Source organism: Apiospora hydei (genome assembly GCF_038363865.1).
Source record: "Apiospora hydei strain CBS 114990 chromosome Unknown utg000004l_segment0_segment0, whole genome shotgun sequence".
Lineage (NCBI taxonomy): Eukaryota > Fungi > Ascomycota > Sordariomycetes > Amphisphaeriales > Apiosporaceae > Apiospora > Apiospora hydei.
The window spans coordinates 543227-560222 of NW_027117363.1; the positions used below are offsets into that span (position 1 = coordinate 543227).

Consider the following 16996-nt stretch of genomic DNA (forward strand, 5'->3'; position numbering starts at 1 on the left):
TTTATTAAAGGTTCCGTACGGGTATAATAATATCGGAATATTAATTTTTTTAATATAATAAGTTTAGAGGAAAATAAAAGCGTTAACGGCCGCAGTTTAGTATTAATCGATAATAGAAAAAAAACCGTAGCTTAATAATTACTTAAAAATCTTATCGATCGCTTAAATTAGCTTTTAAAAGAGGCATATCGTAAAAAATACGACCGTATATTTAAAAATTAGCCGTAATAGAGTTTTAAATCGATTAAATAACTATGTTTTCGAATCTTTTTTACGGTAACCGGTTTATTATAAACGGTTTAGGGGAAAAACTAAGCCTAAGCGAGGCGTACGTAAAACGCTTTATCGGCTAATAATTATACTTATATTTTAATATTAATTAATACGCGTAAGGAAACAGCGATTTTATTTCTTTTAATTATTACGTTAATAATAAAAGTATTATTTCCGATTAAATTCTTAAAAAAGAAAAGTTCGATTATTTCTATCATTAACTGGTTAATATTAAATATAAGGCTTAAACGAGAGACTTTACTTAAGCTTCCTCTTTTCCCGATTTTTTTAATAAGCTATAAAATTTAATCTACTTAGTAATCGTATTTATATCTATACGATCTTCCGGGTATTAATTAATAAAATAGCTAGCTTTTTTATAATTATAATAAATAAACTTAAAAGGGTTCGGTATAGCTTTAAGAGCTAGCGATTCGCGTGTGGCGAGTGTGGTTGCCCGAGGAGCGTTAATGGGCGTTTTTATCGAAGCGGTTAAAACTGAGCTGGTAGGTTAATAGACTAACGTAGTAACCGGGGCGCTTAGCTTAGGCGTAATAAGTTTAAGGGAGCGCCGGGCTGTTACTTTAGCGTTTATATAAAAAAACCTAGTCGCCCGGGGTGGAGACTTCCTAGTTATCTCCTTTAGCTATTAGTGCACCTCGGAGCAACGTACGCGGAATCCTTAGAAGTTTAGAAACGAATCTATATAGTAGTATAAGATAAAGGTTCGTAACCGGTTAGTAAGCTTTCGATTTAGCTCGTATTTCTACTTTAAATACGAAACTTTAGCTAAACTAATTAACTTAATAAACTTCGCGTAAAATTCGAAGAACTTCGTATCGAGGTTTATTTAAAAGTTAATTAACTCGTCTTTAACTACACTTTTACGGTCGGGGTTATTAAATAATAATCGCAGTAAATCGTATACTTTACGAAAAATAAAGTATATTAACGAGGAGCTCTTATCGAAATAAAGGGTTAATACGGCTATAGTAAGCCCCGAAATTAACGATATAAGCTAAGCGAATCGGGTGCCCTCGTTCGGAAAAAACTACGCATTATACTCTAGTTTATAAAACGTAAGCGTTTCCTATTCTTTAAAAATAAAGGAGACTTTATTCGTTAATTAGTCTAGATTTTATAGCTTAAAAGTATATCCTAGCGCTACCGCGGTAACGGCTATTTTATACGAAGGTTACCGTTAGGGTAAAAGCGAGTTAAGTAACTTAAACCTTCGCTCTACGAAAAGTAGTAGAGGGGTAAATCGAAAGGTAATTAGAATAATATTAAACTAGCCCTTTAATTAAGCGAGGCGGTTTATTATAAACTTTAATTATTAAAATATTTTAACGAGGGGGTTAATAATCGTAATAGGCAGCTCTAGTACCTTTTTTTTAAGGGCGGAAGCCTCTGCGGCCTTACGAGGGTTAGAATTATAGGCTCCAGCTTTGGATCGTCCTAATGCGGCACCCCGGGTTTTAACTCGAGCGCCGAAGGGAACTTTAAAAGGAATAGCCGCTGGTGCGGCATAAATCGTACGGTTATCGAAAAAACTATCGTTTTCCGAAAAGGGAGTATTCGTCGCCATATCTATAGGTAGGCGGAAAAAAAGAGGACGTAAAATAATAACGTATTTAAAAAAAATAAAGAGTAATTAAACCTAAGAGATAAAGTAACCTCGGCTTTAAATAATCTTTATTATTATATTACGGCGAGCATTAGCGTAGACGGGGATATAGCCACAGCGATAAGTATATGTATCTATTAACGAAAATAACAGAGATAAAGAGAAAAAAGAGGCTATCTACGGTAAGGACGGAGGCCGCACCTATATAAGGTCCCCGGACGGGGTTCGTGTGACCTAGGGATAGCCGTTGGTCTGTCGCTAGCTGGTGTAAGGCCTAAGCTTCGTGCTTAACCGTTACATCTATAATTAGCCCTCCGTTAATATTAATTTTAAAATTTCGGTTTATAATATTTATAACGGTGCTTTTAACGAAATCGCTTATAAAATTCGTAATGTTTATATCGGCACTTAAATCTTATAAAAGTTTATTATTTTCCGGTAACCGATTAGAATAAACGTACGATACGCTAGTAATTTTACTAGGATTCCTTTTATAATCCTCCTCGTAGTTAAAAGGATCCGCTACTCTTAGCTATTTAAAGGGTCCGGGCTGCTTAAATTTCGCAGTTTTTAGCTTTCTTTAATAATGCCGAACTAACTCGTTAAACTATACTAAGTTCGATGCCCTAGCCGACTATATATAATATATAATAAAACCGTAATTAATACCCTTTAATTTTATTAATAAGCTACGCGAGGTAACTTATACCCTCGTACCGCTTTTAATATTACTCTTTTAAGCCGTCTAGCCGCTATTAAACGCCTTTTTAAAGTAATCGCTTACTATATGCCTATACTTTTTATATTTAAAATATAAAGGATTCTTATTTTTATTTTTCGGGGCAGCTTATTATTAAACGGGCTACTGTCTCGCCTACGGCTTTTTCCCCTTTACCCCTTTAAGCGCTGTGCGTACTGCCTTTGTTTTAAGCATACGCTTTTTAAGAAGTAATAAAGTTTTTTATAACGAAAACTAGTATAAACTAGTTATTTCGTAAGGATAACGATATCGATTAATATTAAAACTTAGCTTTTTTCGTAAAATTAAAAAACCAGTTAATTTTATATAATTCGGGTAATTTTATCTTAATTAAAATAAGGTAGTCGTTTAATTCTTTTTCTTATTAAATAAAAAAATTAATTAGGTTTCTGTTTTTATATTTATATATCGTAAATCTTTTAAAGGTAAAAGTTTTTCGGGATAAACCGAGCTAGCCGTATATTTTAAAAAAATTTATTAAATATATCGGTACTTTTTTATATTTTTTAAATTAAGGCTAAGGGGCTAGGTTTTACCGTACGTTAAATTACGGCGGTAATTTTTATTTCGTTTCTATCGATAAAGTAAGTATCGTTAAAAATATTTACGCATCGTAACGCTAACGTAAATATATTACTATAGCTATTTTAATTAATAGCTCCTTTAAAAAAATGCTGCTTATCGGGTTTAAAATAGAAACTCTTCTAATTTATTTCCTCGTCGTCCTCTAACGGTGGCATCGACTTTAGTAATGCTGGGCCGGTGTAACCGGGGCTCCTCTTCGCCCGGCGGTTTGCTCTACCGCGCCAGGGGCCTCCTGGAGGCCCGTTTGAGTCGGGATCAGACGGTCCTGGTGACCCTGGTGGCCCTAAACTCTGCCGGGAAGGTTTTCTCGCAGAACCTTCTCGGGTCTCTCTGTTGCCGCCGGGCCCGGCTCCGGCGGCCTCGTTGGTGGCTGTGATGCCACCCTCTTTTTACGCTGGGAAAGATTCCTACTAATCGTGTTCTTATTACTTTAAGGTATCCGCTCTAGGACCCTCGGAACGTTGTGACGAGTGCCTTATAACTTTTATTGCGGGCCTCTTTTTTTTTTTTTTTAAAACGGAATAACTCGCCCTTCGTAGCCGCTATTAAAATATTCCTCTTATTAGCTTTTTCGTATTATTATTAATAAACTTAAAACGTATTTACTTATATAGTAAGCTTAGCGGCTATTTAGTTAAATATCTCGTTACGCTCTTATAACGCTTATAATTACTGTCGGGCCTTAACTTTCGTTATCTCTACTTTCTCTTGTTTTCGAAAAAGTTAGTCGTACGTATTTTAACCTTTCTTTTATTACTAGGATAAAAAAGCGTAGAGAGTATTTTTATTAAGCTTAGATAATTATTTTATTATTTATAGTAGGTCGGATATAACGTTTATTATAAACGTTACCGGGTCGAACTTAATGCTATTATAAAACCTAAAGCTATCGTTAGCGCTTAAATATTTACCTTTAAATATAGTAAAAATAATTAAAGTGTATAAAAAGAGGAATATTAATTAATAACTATTACGAGTAATAATATAATCTAAAAAATATTACTATATTATAATAAAGTTTTAAATCCTTAATATTTAAATAATTATAACTATTTTATTACTTATTTTTTTAAATATATTTTTAAATAATTCTCTATATTAATATAATAAGGGCGTGTCGCGCTACGAACACCCTTAAAAACAACGGACCTACGGACTTCACCGTTTCGATCCTACTAATCTTTACACTCCATAGTGCCTGCGCACTAGCTCTTTCGGTGCATCCTTAGGTAATTTATACGAATGCTAATAATAATACGAACCACTTAATAGTAAACTACGTTAATAATTTCGATAGCGAATAATTTTAATTAATTTAAAACGTTATAATTAAATTAATTTATATAAAAATAGTAAGGTATAAAAAGAGTGGCCCGCTTAATAATATAGCCCGCTTAATAGTAAACCACGTTATAAAACTTTTAACGCAGTGCACTTTAGTGCTTATCGGCGTCCTATAACACTATTAGAACAATGCATTTCTAGCGCTAGTATGTAGCTGTTAAGCTCCAGCTTGCGATAAGATCGCCTGCGCGAGCTACACTAGATTATATAACTTACCCCAACCTCTACATCAATCGCCTACCTGGCATGGATTCTTCCACACTTTTCCCGCGGAGCTTTGTAATTTTTCATTAGTCTGACTTAAGTGGACTTTTTAGGGTTTAATGAGTATTTATATCTGGACATGATAGAAGCGCAAGTAATAAGATTATGAACATCTCCCGGCGTTCGGCGGTGACATAGCGCGTCTATGGCTCACAAACAATCACCGCGAAGCTGGCCAAGCTAGGTTTAAGCAGAAACCGCCGTGTATCCGGTATATAGATTCGGCTGCTCGTCCAGATCTAATGAAGGTCTATTTGTTCCGCAACGATAACCTTCCGGCCGTGTTAGCGTAGCGGTACGGGCCGTCCCACGACGACCGAGCTGCAGAGGCTGATTTCGTTAGCCGGTCGAACCTCAATTTTTTCACAGGCCAAGTCGTCCAGTTTCGTGGGGCGAGGTGATGGTCTGGTATAAGGCGAGCAGTAGCGCTTCGCGTTTGTTAGATGGTGACACGTCCTCAGAACTCAGCCCATTAGGCTAGTGAGAAGATATTTAATCAATGCGGTTTGGCCCAGCTCTGTGGCGCCCGAATTACCGTCGTCGAAATATTGCTAAACCCGGGGTGTGCCTTGCGTCAAGCAGTTGCTGCCTCTCGTACTGTGATGTCTGGTTGCCATGAACTCGCGTCTGACTGAACCTTCTTTGCCAATAGTACCATAGCCCAGTCGTCAGGAGGGTCATCGGTACTGCAAAGGCCCAGTACACCCAGAACCTGTTCGAAACCTTCCAGCCCGTTTCCGCATCGAAGTTGAAGAACGACATGCTGAAAATTGTAGATATAAACGTCGGCGGAAGAAAGATAAGCGTCAGTGTAGCGATCGTCTTCATCGCAGCGCTGTCCTCCTGTGTAGCCTTGCCAATATCAACGGAAGTCCCCGAATCGTACTGAACAACCATGTGAAAAGCGAGTTGTATTTCGTTCAGAAGCCTCTTCTCGTTCGAATTGGATCGACAGCGCAGGCCTTCGAGCATTTGTCGGAAGAAGAGCAGGCGGTTGTGTACCTTCTGCCAAGTACGATCGTTATGTACCCTTGTCTTGAAAGCTTCATGATGCACCAAAATCGCATGCATTGTTCCGAGAGCTACATCGGTCGTCTCCGTGACATGGACGGCGTGCCGCGCAAGATCGTGAAGGCGCCGATAGTTTGGTTCTGGCTTCCCTTCTGGCTTCCCCTCCTTTTCTTTCAATCTAACATAATCGCGCACGGCCCATACGGCTGTATCCTGGAAGCGCACGATCTCGCCCGCTAGCGTCACGTAAACCCAAAATGGGTCAGCCGTTTCGTCTGTTTGTAGGCTCGTGAACAGCTCGGTCATCTGCTCTTCATGAGGCGGCGGCACATCAAACACCAGGATCGCCATCTGTTTCGATGCTGCTTTCCAGTGAGCGAAAACGTTGAATTTCAGCCACTTATACTGTGTTTGTTCGTCTAGCAGCTTCGTTTCGAAATACGCCCATGTGGCTGCATCCCATTAGCTCCTGCTTGCCCCTCCGAATATCTGCTTACCGAGATCTGCAATACTTGTGGCATCCTGTATCGTTTCGCAGCCGAAATAACCATTCGAGTTCTTGCAACTGTCTGTCCACCATAGTTCAGGCATGCCAAAAGCTTCCTTGAATGTGTGCAGGCACCGTGGACAGCAGCGAATGCTGCTGGCACTTGCGAAGCTGCTCCGGTCAGCAGACAAAATTGCGTGTGAAGGTATAAACTGACATGATACAGACCGACGCCTCTGCGCAGAACCAGCGCCAGTCGTGGGAACCATCTGTGTGGAACTGTTCTGATGAAACGCGCCGGCGCTGCAAAACGTTAACACGACCGACGTGGTCAGCCGGCACCTCTAAAGGTTGCTTTGTACATTGTAGAATACAAATAACTGACTTCTTCAGACAACTTTGGGTGGCCATGCCTTTTGATGTTTTGAAATAGAAGGCGTCGCTCATGAGGAAGACAGAAGAAGACAATACGCGCACTGCCAAAACTGAGGCGGGGTACAGAGGTAGGTTGTATGAAGCGAGCGGTCCGTCTTGTTGTGTGCCTTGCGCGGCATACGCGTTTCACAGCCTGGCTATTGGTCATACTTGCAATGGGGCTCAAGCAAACACACCTGTTGTACCTTGGCCATGTCCCTACCAAGAACAATACCCCGCTGCAGCTACGCTAAAAGCGATCCCGCGGTACCAGTCATAGTAATCCTAAGCGAGTACGCCCCGGACGCAATTTCGACAATGGGTAGATGCTTTGCAAGTCGATTCTGTGTACCTATACGATGCGCGCTGCCGGCAGACGAACTGGACTAATCTCCACAAGTAGCAACCGTCCTTCGTACAATGGCTCTGGTAGCTTGTTCTCGCCTAAGTCCAGACTAGACTGGCCGCACCCACCATAACTACATACAGCCCTGAGTCTCGCGTCACCGTTCAGTGCCCTCGTCGATCGTGGCTAAAGGGATCAACGCCGTGGAACGTGCTGCCGTTAAACTGATTGCCTGTGTTGTTGTTGTTGTACTGTTGTCCCTCGCCTGTGACGACATTCTGGGGGCCCGAGCCGTAGTTGTAGATACCTGAAGCTGAGCCGTCATCCTGCAGTGATGGTGGGATTGCCGACACCTGTGCCATAACTTCGGCCAACGTGCGGATATGTCCTTCGGCTGCCACTTTCATCCCCTCATCCACCGTTAACAAGACCTTCACATCTCGAAGTATGCCTTCCATCAAAACTTCCACGCGTCCCCCTTTGCCTAGCCCACGCACGGCATTGCGGTAGCGCTCCATTCTCTGCGCGGCTGCAGACGGCACAACCTTCCCATAGATACTCTCCAAACTACTAGCTTTTGCCTTGCACTGGTCCATGCTATCCTTCACCTCCGCCCAGGTACTTTCATCCTTTCTCTGCTCTATTTGTGCTTTAGCACAAGCGAGTGCATCACAAACAGGCGGTAGGTGCTTGAGGACTTCGGCGAAAGCTGCGGGAAGTTCTTCAGGATCACTAGGATTACTGTAGTCATTCCCGAGGTTCTCGAGGGCCGATTTCACATCCCTGACCGAGTTACGGACATGGGTAGCTTCTGGCCCCAGCATTTCGAGACGGCTAGCAAGTCAAGGCGAGTGGATGTGACAAGGGTGGCTGTTGGACTGTAGCAGTTAGCTTGTTAGTTTGTCCACATAATTCGTTGGATTCACGTATAGGGAACGATATCCACTCACCGAATCGTAGTGGTAACGGCGATTCTATGTGGGACTAGATAGGAAAGAAGTTATGAAAATTCCCACGTTCTAACTTTAATTGCCTTGCTACAAATAAAGCAGGCAAGGAGCAGGCTGCGTCGAGTGTAAGCTGACACCGCTACACTGACTGATCATCTTGCCGCCATACGGGTAAGAGCCAATCACCACGAGACATGTGTTATTCACTTGCTAGGATGACTGGTTTCACCAGTCGCCGAACATAGCTTGTTAGCTATTGGCATTATGTCGAGTGTGCAGTCGTTAGGATATCCTTAAAGCACGCCCGCTCCATAACCCAGGCCTTATAACGTCTGTGTATAAACTTAATCATCGCGAGAAAATAGGCTTATTAACGGTTATGTCTTCAAATCTCTCGATCACCAACTTTGGCTCTGGTGCTCAAAACGTCGCTGCAGGCACCGGTGCCCAGTACAATAACAATAGCCGCGGCACGCAATTCAATAACAGCAGCATCCATGGTAGTAAGGATCTCAAAATCGCAAGATGAATTTTTGATTATGAGTGGCTTATCCAAAGCAGACCTTCTCGAAGGACTACAGGCCGACAAGACCAAGACGCTTATGCCGAGCCACGGCCAACCATCCCGTCGCGAAGGCTTCGAAATAGCCATTGTCTGCGCCTTGCCACTCGAGTACGATGCCGTATCCCTACTGTTTGATCAATTCTGGGATGAGGAAGAGGAGCAATACGGCCGTGCGCCCGGGGATAGAAACACGTACACGACTGGTCGTATCGGGAAGTACGATGTAGTGCTAGCATTGCTCCCCAACATGGGTACAGCGGCGGCGGCTGGGGCCGCGGCCAGTATGCGTTCGAGCTTTCCTGGCCTGAAGCTCACCTTCCTGGTGGGGGTCTGTGGTGGTGTGCCGGGCACGGGCACTAACGACGCGCTGCTCGGCGATGTGGTGATCAGCAAGACCCTTCAGCATGGCTTGGGTAAGCAATACCCGAATGCATTTGTCGCGAAAGACACCATCAACGACAGCCTTGGCCGGCCAAGCAAGGACATCCGCAGTCTGATTGCTAGCTTCGAGACGGAAATGGGAAGACGTCGTGTACAGAAGAAGGCTGGAGAATATCTAAAAGTGCTACAAGGTGCCGCAGTGCGTCAGCGCCGGCGATGCGATTACCAGTATCCTGGTGTGGCCGAAGACAAACTATTCGCGGCAGCCTACCGACATAACCATCGCGCACCGCAGACGTGCAGCCTCTGTAATGAGGGGTTGGACAACTTCTGCGAGCAAGCTGCTGTGGCTTCCTGCGGCGAACTTCATTGCGACGAGAACCAGTTGGTAACTAGGGAGCGCCTTGAGGCGAAGCGGAACCTTGCACTGGACGATATGCAGTGTCCTGAAATCTTTGTCGGCCGCATGGCATCCAGTGATACGGTGATGAAATCTGGAGAACACCGCGATCGCATTGCTGCCCAGTATGATGTTATTGCCTTCGAGATGGAAGGTGCTGGCGCTTGGGATGAAGTGCCATGTATCATTATCAAAGGAATATGTGACTACGCTGACAGCCACAAGAACAAGGCATGGCAGCTGTTTGCCGCGGCGACGGCAGCGTCAGTGATGAAGGCGGTTCTGGGGCGATATGCCCATACTGCCTAGCCCTAGCGTCGACTGGCATTTCCACCCTTCCTGTCAAGCTTCTTTTGTGGCCAGGGTGGAATAGTAGACGGGCGATTCGTATTTTATTTATTTAATTGCGGCCTGTCACCTTTCTTATCAAACAATTCTCGATACCCTTCCCTGTGCTGGAGCATCGGTCCTGCGTTCGCATGCTTACTGCGGAGGACTTACTTACCCCGCAACCTAAAACCCCGTCGACTTATTGCAGTCTTCCGCACTCTAGACAGGCCCAATAGCTATGTAATGTTTTCGGCTCGCCAGGCCAGCCAATAGATAGCACACATGTACACCGGCCGCAACTCGACAAACGCGTCAAATCTATGATATCTTAAGTGCAGGTACCTTAGATCGAAGTACAGTTGGTTATGGTTGAACTGTGGAATTAACTAGCTGCAATGAAGACCAAAAGATGCTCCGCGTTCTTGGATGTAAGACAGCAAAAGCGAACTGCCTTGCGACCATAGGCTACAGACCAATAATTCTTCACAGAGTCGCCGACGTGAAACAAAAGCTGGACGAACCGAGTAAAGAAATTTAATGACATCGCTTTAATAAGGTTGTAGCAGCACAACGAGAGGCGGGATAGGTCGTATATTCAGCGAAGCGGTATTGGTATGAAATCAGTTCAGACTAGGACCCCCAATAACTTGTGAGAGAGGCCTTGTAAGCGAAGAAGTGGCCAATGTGAGAACAAGGCATTAACACTGCATACGTTGCGTACAGCCCGCTGAGGTGTGTCAATGACCGCCACCAATTCCATACGAGGCCAGTAAGCTTCTGCCTTCCAGCCTGGCCACCACGGGCGGATGAAGAGGCTGTGCTTACCCCATGGTCAGCCTGCTGATCCATATGTTTTCCATGATCACTTATCGTGTCCCTGTCCTCGTCTTCTGACTGTTGGCATCAACCATACCACCCGCATCGCGACAGCATCTGGCTTCCAACCATCGCCCTAACACCGATCTGGCGACGCGCCCACGTCGCGTCACCAAAGCCTCTGCCCATGTCTCTGAACACCACCAACAACCATGGTTCCGGGCCCCAAAACACGGTAACGGACAGTGGGGAGCAGAACAACAATGACCGCAACGGCTGGCAATTCAATCACAGCACCATCTATGGGTGTAGGTCGTTCAGATTCCCACACGCAGCCCTAGCTGTCGATCACTAACACGGGCAGACCCATTTCCAGACCCGCAGAACAAGCTTCCGGACGGAAAAGAGGGTAAGAATTGACTTGTCCACATGCCTTCCCACATTGCTAACAGCACAGCCTGCCTCCGCTCCCTCGCATTTCGTGAGATCGATGCCCGGCGACACGATATTGCGCCCGCCTATCGAGACACGTGTGACTGGCTGTTCGACACCACCGAGTTCCGCGATTGGAGGGATCCTGCCTCTTTCCCAATCCACAATGGAGTGCTCTGGATCAAGGGCAAGCCGGGCGCGGGCAAGTCGACGCTGATGAAGCACGCATACCTCCGCTACCAGAAAGAGTTCTTCCGCGACCACCTTATCGTGGCCTTCTTCTTTAACGCCCGAGGCGAGCCGCTCGAGAAGACGCCCCTCGGCATGCTACGGTCGATCGTATACCAGCTGCTCCAAGACGACGATGGGCTGTACGAACGCTTCGTCCCCTCGTTCCGCGCGAAGCAGAGGACAAGCCGGGAAAGGGACTGGCAGTGGCGTCCATCCGAGCTCCAAGGGTTCATACGCTCGGTCGTCCAGCAGCCGCGGTCGCAGCCCCTCCTTCTTCTCGTCGACGCGCTAGACGAGTGTGACGAGTCCGAGGTCCGCGATGTGGTCGAGTTTCTAGAGTCGCTGAGCGTCGATGCCTCTCGGGACAGCGGTCCGCTACAGATCTGTCTCTCGAGCCGCCATTACCCAAGCATCCGAATGAAGAGAGCACTCGAATTGACGGTAGAGAAAAGCCTCGATCACCAAAACGACATCGCCAAATACATCGGGGAGAAGCTGCAGGTGCGAGAGGCCGAGATAGAGACCGAGATCAAGAGGCGGGCCGAAGGGGTTTTCTTATGGGTCGTTATTGTCGTGTCCCTTCTCAACAGGGCGTACGACGAAGGACGTGTCGAAGCGATGCGGAAGACACTCGAAGGCGTGCCGAGCCGCCTTGAGGAGATATTCGACACGATTCTGGGCAAGGACGTTGTCGATATGAGCGAGACAGTCCGCATGCTTCAATGGGTACTCCTCAGCCAACGACTGCTCAAGCCCTTAGAGCTTTTCGCTGCCGCGGTGACGGTAGAGATGACTCGTCCCGCTATCGATGTGATCCAGCGACGGATCACGACCTCGTCGAGGGGCCTGATTGAGGTACGGAAAGGCGAGGCCGAGTCCGTCCAGTTCATCCATCTGTCGGTTAACGACTTTCTGTTTCGACAGAAGAGGCTACAGACATTGGACCCGACGCTAGGACCCGAGCCTCTCACGGTTAGTCACGGGCGACTTTGGGCCCGCTGCTGGTCTAGCATCCAGCATGTGGCCACAGTATCGGTGGATACGCAGCCGGTGAAAAGCTTAATAGTCGAGGACCCTTTTTTAGGCTACGCGGCAAGCCATATCTTTTACCATGCAGAAAGGGCTCTGTCTCAGGACGTAACGGTCGGAGAGAATAAGGAGCCAGAGTACAGGGGAGATGCCCCAAATTCTTCAGTCATTTCCCAGGCAACCGGCATCCAACAGTGGCTACGAGGGTCAGATGGCTGGTTCCAAGGGTGGAAACAGTTTGTTAGCGCTACTGATTCGGAGGGGTTCAGGCTGGAAAGGAGAGATACAGGACTCGTTTACATTTTAGCATTAAATGGGCTTTCGAAGCTCCTAGGGGCTATCATAGAAAGGTGCGACGTCCACGCGCAAGGCGGCCAGTTCGGCAATGCGCTGCAGGCCGCTTCTGCTTCTTTCGGAGGAAACCAAGAGATCGTTCGGCTGCTGCTCGAGAAGGGCGCCGACGTCCACGCGCAAGGCGGCGAGTACGGCAATGCGCTGCAGGCCGCTTCATATGAAGGAAACCAAGAGATCGTTCGGCTGCTCCTCGAGAAGGGCGCCGACGTCCACGCGCAAGGCGGCCAGTTCGGCAACGCGCTGCAGGCTGCGATAACGGTGGGAAGTGATGATATCGTGAGGCTCCTTCGCCAATATGGACCCGTTTTACATGAATGTGAAGAAACCAGTGTTGTACTCAATCCGAATCAAGGGGTGGTGCCTCAGGCTACTGAGGCATCTACTTCCTCTCTATATCGATCATCGCTTTGGTGGGGCTTGTTTTTTCTGTTGACTAGTTGGTTTTTACTGCGTTTTCTCAGATCAGACGGGTAGTGGTGTCCGTTGTTGGCCGCTTATCTTTAGTTTGTAGCTATGGGTTAAATGCTGACTATTCTACACTTATCAACCGCCGGCACGTGCAGCCATGGGTGTCCATCCTGGACCCGGGCCCATATTGATTTCAATGACCATGATCTGACTGAAGGACTGCCATTCGATGCTGTAGCTTATCAGAACTCCGATTCCTGCTTGCGGACGTCCGCAATCATGCCATTCGTCTGCTTGGCCATAACGAGGTGGCTGGCAAGCAGCTCCGCCCATTCGGCTAGACTAGCCCCGCGATGAGGCGTTCTAAGGAAGGCAATCCCGTGCGTGGAGCGAAGGGTGTTCTTGGGGGTGTGGCCCGGGTTGCTGTTTCGCAGTCGCCAAAGCCTGCCCAACTGTGAGTACTATTCTGCTCCATCGAGGTCAACACGTACGTCTTCACAAACCAGGTCACCAAGGCTATGGCACACGAAGATGATCGGTCGTTCGTTCTGTTCGCATCAGCCCTGTCTGTTCTACGTCGTGTTGTATCGCAGCCTGCCTACCGTGTCGTCATCGTCCCAGTACGCTGCGAGAGACGATAGCAGTTTGCCTGCATGATTCGCGATCCGAGTCTGTGAGACCATACCCTTCCAGTCAGCCACGTTGGCATCGTATCCGAAGGTGAGGATTCGTGCGGTCGGGAGCCTGGACGAGAGGAGGGTCTTGGGCTATGGCTCGGAAGCGGGCGGTCCAGGTCTTCTCGCTGTCGCCCGTCAGACCGTGGACGAAGACAACACTGCTAAGAATCAATGTTCGCCCACTGCCTGTGGAAATGGAAGGGCTTCTTACTCAACGGTACAATCCAACGGGCAGTGCAGTAGCTTGATGCCGGATGGAAACGCTCTGCTGGGCGTTGGCGTGGAGCTTGCGCTTGCGACTGAGGTCCAGGTGGGCCATCTGGGACCCCCGCCTTGTCGCCTTTGCGTCGTGAAAAGAGTTGCCGCATCTTGCGCTAGAAAGCGTAGTGTAGTAGATCGAGGGATGTTCACGCTAATCAGTCGCCGCAGTGCAGCAGTGGAGGGAGGACAATGGATCGGTAATCTCGTAATTCACCAAGTGTTGAGTCCTTCTGAGTGTTGTATTGTCTGACAGACAGCCTCATGGCAGTTTCAGCGGCAGGCCGGCACGTGACCCCTTGTCGCAACGAGCCTCGTAAGATCCGGGCTACGATCTCTAGCCATTAACTGATGAGAATGCCACACCATAAGACGCCGCTACGGCTTTGATATGATGGTGTATTGTGTGTGACCTTGCGTCGGGCTATATCCGAATTGCTACCTGTCCAGTCCATTTGTGCATGCGTTGGCTGCATTTGCGAGTGAGTTTTGACACTCCGTACAGCGGACGCAGCGTGCTGCAACAAGGTAGCCCAACGCCCCGAAACGAGATCGCGATGCAACAAAAAGTCACCTTAGCGCTGCGGCTGTCAGCTCCATCTACATTCGGACCCCCATGGGCCTCCACTAACGCGTCTACGGCGTTTCCTACAGTGCCTGTCATCTTTCGCACAACGGACAGTACAGCAGACGTTTAGCGCGTTGGTACCTCTCGAAGTGACACGATCGACCGCTACGGATCACCATGCCGGCTGCTAGATCACTGTCCTCCAGTCGCGCCGTGATCCTACGACGCGTCAAGAGCAGCGCTGAGAGGAGCCGCCAGGGACAGTGTGCAGGGCTGTCGGGCTGTCGGGCTGTCGACCGATCGATGGGCCGCCAATAGTGATGAGCTGCACTCCGCAGGGCCCATTTCGCTGTGAGTGCCTTCAACGCCCAATGTCGGCTTTCTATTTTTAACGTGTAACTTGTATCGTAACATACGCGGCAAGCAAGACATGATGATTGATGTTGGTCCAGTTACCCCTCGGCCAAGATATCATACTCAAAACTCTGATCTCAGCAACATAATTACTATACATTCTCATTACTCATTAGCGAAATGGGCATTGTTTTTAAGACTGATACAGGTCGCTACAAATAGGGTCATCTTCACCAGCTGATTGCTAAAGAAGGAGAGGCTCAGGTTATATGAAACTTAGCACTTTTACTAATAACTAGAGCCAAGGCAATACCTAGAAATGGCCATACTGAAATGACCCCAGTAGCGGCCCCCTCATGGTTTGGTTAGCCAAATCGCAAGACACGAGACCACACTCAACGCCGCCGCTACCGCAAATGGCAATGCAACCCAGCCCGCGCCCCATCGCAAGCCCGTCCCAAACAACTCGGACAGCAGAGGCGCCGCCACCAGGGTCGCCGCACCCTGCGTCACGTTGATGACGCCGTACAGCAACGACAGCTGCGAAGGATCGACCAAGCCGGTCGACACGCTACGCACCGGGCTCGTCGACCCGCCGCTGAGCGCCACGAGGACCATCCCGGCGGCCATAACCACAAGGTTGGGGGACAGGGCCATGAGCACGAGCCCCGCAGGGCTGCAGGCGATCATCGCCCGCGCGAGCCAGAGATCGGTCGTCTTGGAAGACAAGTGCCAGCGTTCCTGCAGGGAGCTCTTTGCGGCCGGGACGAGCACCAGGAAGAACACGATGGCCACGACGGCTTTGATGGTGATCAGCGACCCCGCGGCGGCGATGGTCAGGGCGAACTTGGCCGAGATGTACTGGACTACGAACACTGATGTCGTCGACGTGAAGGTGTCGATGAATAGGGTGCCGAGCAACGCCAGCAACGCTGGAGATCTGAATAGCGAGCCCACCTTGGATAATGTTTGGAAAATGATAGATAGCGTGCCTGGCTTCCCGTTCTCAGGTAGAGGCTCTGATGGTGCAACACCAACGTCCAGGACCTCGCTTGGCTTGCAAACAGGCCGGCTGGATTTGGTCTCGGGCACCAGAAGAGCTAGTAGGCTAGACAGGATGCCAACCGAGAATCCAAACACGATGGGTACCGTGGTGCCGAATCTTGCCATCAGGGCAGCGGTGGTTGGCGTGCTGATCAGCTGTGCGGTAAGGATTGCGATATTCAGTTGAAGGAAGACGGTAGCCCTTGATTGGATAGTCAGCTGAAATTCAACGCCTTCCCAGTTGGGTCGTCAAGAAACTCGCGAGTGACGTACCGATCCTTTTCCTCCACCATCTCTGCCAGCATCGCGAAGACGGTAGAGTTGAGAACGGCGGCTCCGCCCCCGACAAACGTCAAAAGCCAGCCGAGCCATACGAACTGGAGCGGAATAAATCTCCAGAGCTGGCATACGAGCAAGACTTCCGTCACGGCCGCGACGAGCCCGAGCACGCATAGGCGAAGGACGGGTCGTCGGCCCCATTGGTCCGCAAGCATACCGTAGGGGATCGCAGTGAGCATGCCTGACAGATGACCGTTAGTGCGACCATACAGTTTCACGCTCGGCTGCGCGGAGCTTGGTATTGTTCAACGAACCAGGTGCAGCCATGAAGAAAAATTCGAGACCTCGGATCAAAGCAAGCTTCTCCTGAACGGGCCCTATCTTGCACATGTCTTCCGGGACGGTATTTGGGTCCGGGTACACCCCAGGCTGCTCGACGGCATACCATTGGTAGCAGGTGATGCTTTCGTAGACCCTCGTGAGTGGCAGGCTGAGCATGAAGATGGTTGAGTCGAGACCAGCTACGACGGCAAACAGCAGGTACACCTGCAGTCGTGGCGTCCGAGCGAGGCTCGTCGATGATGGAGGCGTGTCGGAACTACCGCGCGACAGCAGAGGTCGACGTTCAGCATTCGTCTCCTCATCTACGGCGACTAGGACCACGGAGTGGCCTAGTTCGGGTCCTTTGGTCGTCATTGCAGCCAGTTTACGGCAATTGGACAGCAAAAGGAGGAAAAGACGAGCAAAACCGAACACCATGCAACAGGTGGGAGTACTTGCAAGGTATGGTTCCTCCTCGGAGGGAAACA

At 48.2% G+C, this 16996-nt stretch overlaps 6 protein-coding genes across 6 annotated transcripts; 2 read left to right on the forward strand and 4 right to left on the reverse strand.

The window, feature by feature from the left end:
- Positions 1-5384: 5384 nt before the first annotated feature.
- On the reverse strand, positions 5385-6934 carry PG997_002670 (uncharacterized protein; the record flags this gene model as incomplete). Its single annotated transcript, XM_066806985.1, has 4 exons — positions 5385-6316; positions 6362-6522; positions 6569-6705; positions 6908-6934. 4 exons carry the CDS (start codon positions 6932-6934, stop codon positions 5385-5387), a joined length of 1257 nt encoding a protein of 418 aa, XP_066670603.1.
- A 341-nt stretch (positions 6935-7275) lies between these two features.
- PG997_002671 (uncharacterized protein) lies at positions 7276-7935 on the reverse strand (the record flags this gene model as incomplete). The annotated part of the gene is made up of 1 exon (XM_066806986.1): positions 7276-7935. The coding sequence occupies one exon, from the start codon at positions 7933-7935 to the stop codon at positions 7276-7278; it is 660 nt and encodes a 219-aa protein (XP_066670604.1).
- A 505-nt stretch (positions 7936-8440) lies between these two features.
- PG997_002672 (nucleoside phosphorylase domain-containing protein) lies at positions 8441-9716 on the forward strand (the record flags this gene model as incomplete). The annotated part of the gene is made up of 2 exons (XM_066806987.1): positions 8441-8564; positions 8623-9716. 2 exons carry the CDS (start codon positions 8441-8443, stop codon positions 9714-9716), a joined length of 1218 nt encoding a protein of 405 aa, XP_066670605.1.
- Positions 9717-10982: 1266 nt separating this feature from the next.
- Positions 10983-12973, forward strand: PG997_002673 (uncharacterized protein; the record flags this gene model as incomplete). Its single annotated transcript, XM_066806988.1, has 2 exons — positions 10983-12857; positions 12929-12973. The coding sequence occupies 2 exons, from the start codon at positions 10983-10985 to the stop codon at positions 12971-12973; spliced, it is 1920 nt and encodes a 639-aa protein (XP_066670606.1).
- Positions 12974-13249: 276 nt separating this feature from the next.
- Positions 13250-14003, reverse strand: PG997_002674 (uncharacterized protein; the record flags this gene model as incomplete). Its single annotated transcript, XM_066806989.1, has 3 exons — positions 13250-13459; positions 13610-13751; positions 13906-14003. 3 exons carry the CDS (start codon positions 14001-14003, stop codon positions 13250-13252), a joined length of 450 nt encoding a protein of 149 aa, XP_066670607.1.
- Positions 14004-15218: 1215 nt separating this feature from the next.
- On the reverse strand, positions 15219-16883 carry PG997_002675 (MFS general substrate transporter; the record flags this gene model as incomplete). The annotated part of the gene is made up of 3 exons (XM_066806990.1): positions 15219-16110; positions 16182-16428; positions 16502-16883. 3 exons carry the CDS (start codon positions 16881-16883, stop codon positions 15219-15221), a joined length of 1521 nt encoding a protein of 506 aa, XP_066670608.1.
- Between the last annotated feature and the right edge of the window lie 113 nt (positions 16884-16996).